At 42.5% G+C, this 3,223-nt stretch overlaps 1 protein-coding gene across 1 annotated transcript; it reads left to right on the forward strand.

The window, feature by feature from the left end:
- The first annotated feature begins 486 nt into the window (after nt 1–486).
- LOC120906259 (small ubiquitin-related modifier 2-like) lies at nt 487–2,970 on the forward strand. Its single transcript, XM_040317804.1, has 3 exons — nt 487–660; nt 1,461–1,580; nt 2,040–2,970. The coding sequence occupies exons 1-3, from the start codon at nt 643–645 to the stop codon at nt 2,169–2,171; spliced, it is 270 nt and encodes an 89-aa protein (XP_040173738.1). The 5' UTR covers nt 487–642; the 3' UTR covers nt 2,172–2,970.
- The last annotated feature ends 253 nt before the right edge of the window (nt 2,971–3,223 follow it).

The raw sequence follows: 3,223 nt of genomic DNA on the forward strand, positions 1-3,223 counted from the left end.
TGCATAAAAGCATACAATTTAATTAAAAGTTACCATTTATTAATATTTTTTTTCTAAAACTCGTGATATTCGACTTGCGCGAAAATCCGAGTTATGCGAATGTCTATTCGCACTATTCGCGTGACTCAGAGAAAGTCTGTAGTGTAACGTAGTAAAGGACAATGATAAGACAAAAAGTGGAATAATCTTGAGATAGAGATTTATGAATGTAAACAGATTCACAAATCGTTTTAGATGAACGAATCATTCGAAGTTCATGATTTTTTTTTAAATGAATGATTTTAAATTGATTCTCTTTGATTAGTTTAAAAATTGATGAGTCTCGAAAAACGAGTATAGGAATTTGAGACTCAGGTTCAATGATTCACTTTGAAGATTCATACCGACCCATGAATCTGAATCAGTGCGGCCCATCTCTAATCCCTTCGGAACGGATCGCAACCGATCCGGCAGCGCCGAGCGGCTGTCAAACGTTGTTCCCTCTTCCACAAATTTATTCCAATCGTTGTAGCAAGCCGCACCGGACGCGCCTTTCTGCAGTGAACTTAAGCTTGCCCGTATTCGTGTTTTGCTCTTGACAGTGAACTTCCTGTGCGCTTGTTTGAAGTGTGTCCCCCTATCCGTCCCGGTGCGTAAGTAAAAATGGCTGACGAAAAGAAGGTACGTTGCGAGGCTCACATTACCGAGCGCGAGGCTGTTGCCCACAATGACTAATCGAAATTGCGTCTTGCGATGCATATGTGTGTGTGTGGGTGCGTGTTTTTTTTTCTTGTTCTCTTCCAATTCGTCCTGGTATATGGAACTTTCCCGGCATCTCGCATCTCGCGCGGCTTGTTCGATGGCGATCCACCGATGCTTGGACATACATACACACGCACATACACCAACACCATCAACCTCCCCCTCAACAACCGACATCACGAAAATGCCGGGCGTTGGACGCATGCATGGGTAAGTTTCCGTTCGGTTAAACTAGTTTGTTGTGGTACTGTTATGTTGGTAATTTGTTTAGCATCTTCGATTAATTGCCAATTTGTCGGTGCAGCCCACGGCAGCCCGGATGCTAGGATACGGGAAATTTCTTCTTTTTTCATCTCCCCTCGAGGACGCCATTATAATTCAAGCGGTTCGCTCTCCCCCTCGCAATATGCTATCCCTGTCCCTTTCGCTCATGTTAGGAGAAGCGTATTTGATGTTGTTTTTTATATCCGTTTTCGTAGTGCAGTAATTTGTCTGGCGGCTAGCAAAAAAACAAGAGAGCAGTATCTTCATTACTCGACTTCGACTAATTTGCCTTGTTTACTAAAAGAAGCTTTGTAAACAGTTTTGCTTGCTCAATTAGCGACGAGATTTTACATTACTAATACCTATTCCATCTGTTTATCCCTCCCTCTCTCTCTCCTCGTGCCTTTTTATCGTCCTCATAATCAACATTTTAGAAACGAATTGGCTGACCACAGGGATCCGAATCGGAGCATATCAACCTGAAAGTTCTGGGCCAGGACAATGCCGTCGTGCAGTTCAAGATCAAGCGGCACACACCGCTGCGTAAGCTGATGAACGCCTACTGCGACCGAGCGGTAAGTAATTATTGTTTTGTCTGGATTACACAGCTGCTTTCAGGTGTGTGTTGTTTCGCTGTCCTTTTATTCTTAAATCAACACTCGATTATCACGATTTCGTATCTACGAAGCATTCTACGCTTGCTTTTCGTGTGATGAAAATGTAACAAAAACAAATTTCGTCATATAAACAGTCCAATAAGCTTGACGAAGAATGCTAAACACCATTTGCATTTGCCTTGATTACTCTTTTTACCGGAAGCGTAGTCCATTGTCCAGTGACAAGTACCGAAAAGTTAAGCTTAATGACAACTTCATTCTGAATGTTTCATTCTTGCACGGCATTGCATAGAAGTCAGTTTAACACATGATTTGGACGCATTTTACCTCATACTATTACTCCCTTTTTTATGCTGTGCGTATATCAAAAGAACATTTACTTACCGGCTGTTTTCATTGCCTTGCTCCCAACCACAGGGTCTGTCGATGCAGGTGGTCCGCTTCCGTTTCGATGGACAGCCGATCAACGAAAACGATACGCCGACGACGCTCGACATGGAGGAAGGTGACACGATTGAGGTGTACCAGCAGCAGACCGGAGGCTTCTAAACACATCCAACCCAAGCGGCACAACAAACACACCCCCCTCCCAGCCAGCGGGACGGAGGGTCATAGACGTACAGACGTAATTTTATACTTTCGATCTGGCGCAACAACATTTATTCGTTCTAGAGCAGCCCAAGCCAGCCACCCATGATCCTAGACTATCTCTGACGTGTGTTGCGGGTGGACATAATTTTAAGTTATATTTTAGTTTACACGTACCCCGCCCCCCGGACCTTAGCAGCAGTGCTTATTCGGTATTGTTCATTTTCATTCCCGATGAAATCGGCCGCAGCACCGCTTGATATGAAAATCCGTAGCGCACCATAAATGGAGCGGGGATGAATGGTGTTCTTTTTTTATTTTTAACGAAGTGTGTTTGCACCAGTTAACGGCAAATTACAATCGTTCGTCTCATGTCAAACGAATTGTGAGTGCGCGCCAGGACTCATCGAGGGAGGTCTTTCCATGTATCAATTTATTAATTACGTGTATGTATGCGTGTGCGTGTACGGATAATCAAAGGTAGAAGCATTATTTATAACCGAAACAGCTCGATGGGTTTAGTCGATGCTAATGGATTATTCAGGTGTAATCACGACAAAAACCACTTTTAAAAAAAAAAAGTCAGCAAACATGCATACACACATTCACTCAGACATACGATTTATCCAAACGTGCAGAAACACATTTATCTGACAGGAAAATCTGCGCATTTTATCCATCCCCCACAAAAATAAGAATCTGAATTGTACGATACATGTTATTTGATAAATAATAAAAACCAAACAACAAAACAAGGAAATGACGCGGGATTTACAGTCTGATTGCGCTTTCTGCCGGAGCAGAACTACTACCCCTTTCCATATGATTTGAACTAGAACTTCTTACCAGAAACTGAAATAAGAATAATTCATTTCGAAATTAAAAATAAACTAACATTGGCTGACCTCTTCGGGACGGTCCAAACAAATTAGGAATGCTGTTTGAGTTCTTTACTAACGATAATGGGATGGCATTGTGATCAACCCCGGTACATGTGGTCCTTGTGAGTTGTA

This window comes from Anopheles arabiensis, chromosome X (genome assembly GCF_016920715.1).
Source record: "Anopheles arabiensis isolate DONGOLA chromosome X, AaraD3, whole genome shotgun sequence".
NCBI lineage: Eukaryota > Metazoa > Arthropoda > Insecta > Diptera > Culicidae > Anopheles > Anopheles arabiensis.

Excerpts from the sequence above, each read along its gene's own strand:
- LOC120906259 (XM_040317804.1), top strand. Across the intron at positions 1,581-2,039 it reads ACGCCTACTGCGACCGAGCG|GGTCTGTCGATGCAGGTGGT; the intron begins GTAAGTAATTAT and ends TCCCAACCACAG.